Source organism: Austrofundulus limnaeus, unplaced genomic scaffold (assembly GCF_001266775.1).
Source record: "Austrofundulus limnaeus strain Quisiro unplaced genomic scaffold, Austrofundulus_limnaeus-1.0 Scaffold283, whole genome shotgun sequence".
Taxonomy (NCBI): domain Eukaryota; kingdom Metazoa; phylum Chordata; class Actinopteri; order Cyprinodontiformes; family Rivulidae; genus Austrofundulus; species Austrofundulus limnaeus.
In genome coordinates, this window is record NW_013952685.1 from 694,557 (window position 1) to 696,246 (window position 1,690).

Here is a 1,690-nt window from a genome sequence, read left to right on the forward strand (position 1 = left end):
GGATAACAGCAGACTGACTGCACGTAAAATATACGACAGGTCTGGACCACTCGTGAATTTTGTTCGTGTCTGAAGAAAATCTTAGAATATGAAAACATTGGTGAATGCCACAAATTCTCCTAAATCACTCGTACGCACAACTTAAGAACAAATCTCTGCGTACCAACGGTTCTTTCATGAGGCCCAATGTCTGAAACTATCAGCTGACTTTTAAAATCTGAGCTTCTGGTTTTAATAAAGAGAATTTTGTCTATTTTTAGTGTAGGTGAACCTGCAGCCATCAGTCCCTTCATTATCAACATATCCTTAATTATTTTAACTTCTTTAGATCAACCTTGGGTTTATTTGCAGTATTTATCAGCCAAAATAAAACACTTTTACTCTTCTCTGTATGAGCCATGTTTTATAATAAAGTTCTATTGATCGACTGATTTACAAATTTTAGTAAATTGCCTTTTATTAATTAAATCCTTTGTGTTCTGTATTGTGTTGTTTGGTATCAGGATTATAAACTGCATCATGTTCTGAATAATTCACATTCTCACTGATCTGCAGGCAGAGTTAAAAACACATTCACTCTTATTATTTTGCACTTCAACCTTTTATGGTTTTATATATTTCTTTATGAACTCCTTAATGTTCAGACTGCAGGTGCTGGTTTGGCCCACATGATGGTGCCTTTGCCTTATTTCCCACCTGCTGCTCTCTCCTCAGCGACATTGAATCAGAGGATTTATCTTTTAATTTTTTAAGATCTTTTAAGATTCCTGTTTATAAACTATCATATATTAATTATTTGCTCTTGTAATTTATTCTCTTCCAGTTAAATGTTATTACAGTGCATTTAAAACTGTTTGACTTTATTTTGCTTCTGAATTTTTTTTAAATGAAATCTGTTCCTGTTTGTTGATGAGTCCCAACCTGAGGTCCTCAGTGTTTAATATCCACTGTGTGAACCTAATGAAGAGCTCATCTCTTTAATAAAGCTCTAATTACAGGTGCTCTCACTGAGTGGCTCTTAACTGCCACCTGAGTGGAACAGATTCATGTCGAATGTGAAACAGTCGGAGAGCTGTAACAGTTTTCAGGAGAGGTAAATGTCAACAACAGAAAGGTGAACTTATTGTAACTTTGATCTGATGAACAGAACAGGTTCAGTGTTTTCTGTCAGCTGAAGCACAAGTAGCTGCTGCAGGTAAAGATCAGCTGTTCAGAGGAGGAACCAGCAGCAGCTGCCTGAAGAACTGAATGAAGACTTAAAGTTTCTGTCACTCATGTTGATTCTCCTTTTTCTTTCTGCTTCATTTGATCGAACAATAAATGCTTTATTCTGAACTATTATTCTTCATTTGTCCTTCTGTCTGTGTAACATGCAGGCTTCCTCAGTACTGGAGACCAGTCTGCCAAGGGGAACTACGGCCTGCTGGACCAGATCCAGGCTCTGCGTTGGCTCAACGAGAACATCGGTCACTTCGGCGGAGACCCAGAGAGGATCACCATCTTTGGCTCCGGAGCAGGAGCTTCCTGTGTCAACCTGCTCATCCTGTCGCATCACTCAGAGGGTACACTTATTGTTCTGAGGAAGATTTAATGACTTACAGCAATTAGTTCGAATTTAACAACCCCTGTTGCAGATCACAGGATTTCACAGTATTAACATACACTCACCGGCCACTTTATTAGGTACACC

At 38.5% G+C, this 1,690-nt stretch overlaps 1 protein-coding gene across 2 annotated transcripts in view; it reads left to right on the forward strand.

Annotated features, from left to right (window-relative positions):
* nlgn2a (neuroligin 2a) overlaps positions 1-1,690 on the forward strand; it is a 348,430-nt gene that overhangs the window by 333,993 nt on the left and 12,747 nt on the right. For both annotated transcript variants that reach the window (XM_014021224.1, XM_014021225.1), the window contains one exon: positions 1,377-1,562. In XM_014021224.1, the coding sequence (XP_013876678.1) occupies positions 1,377-1,562 (186 nt within the window). The remainder of the gene's footprint in view (positions 1-1,376; positions 1,563-1,690) is intronic.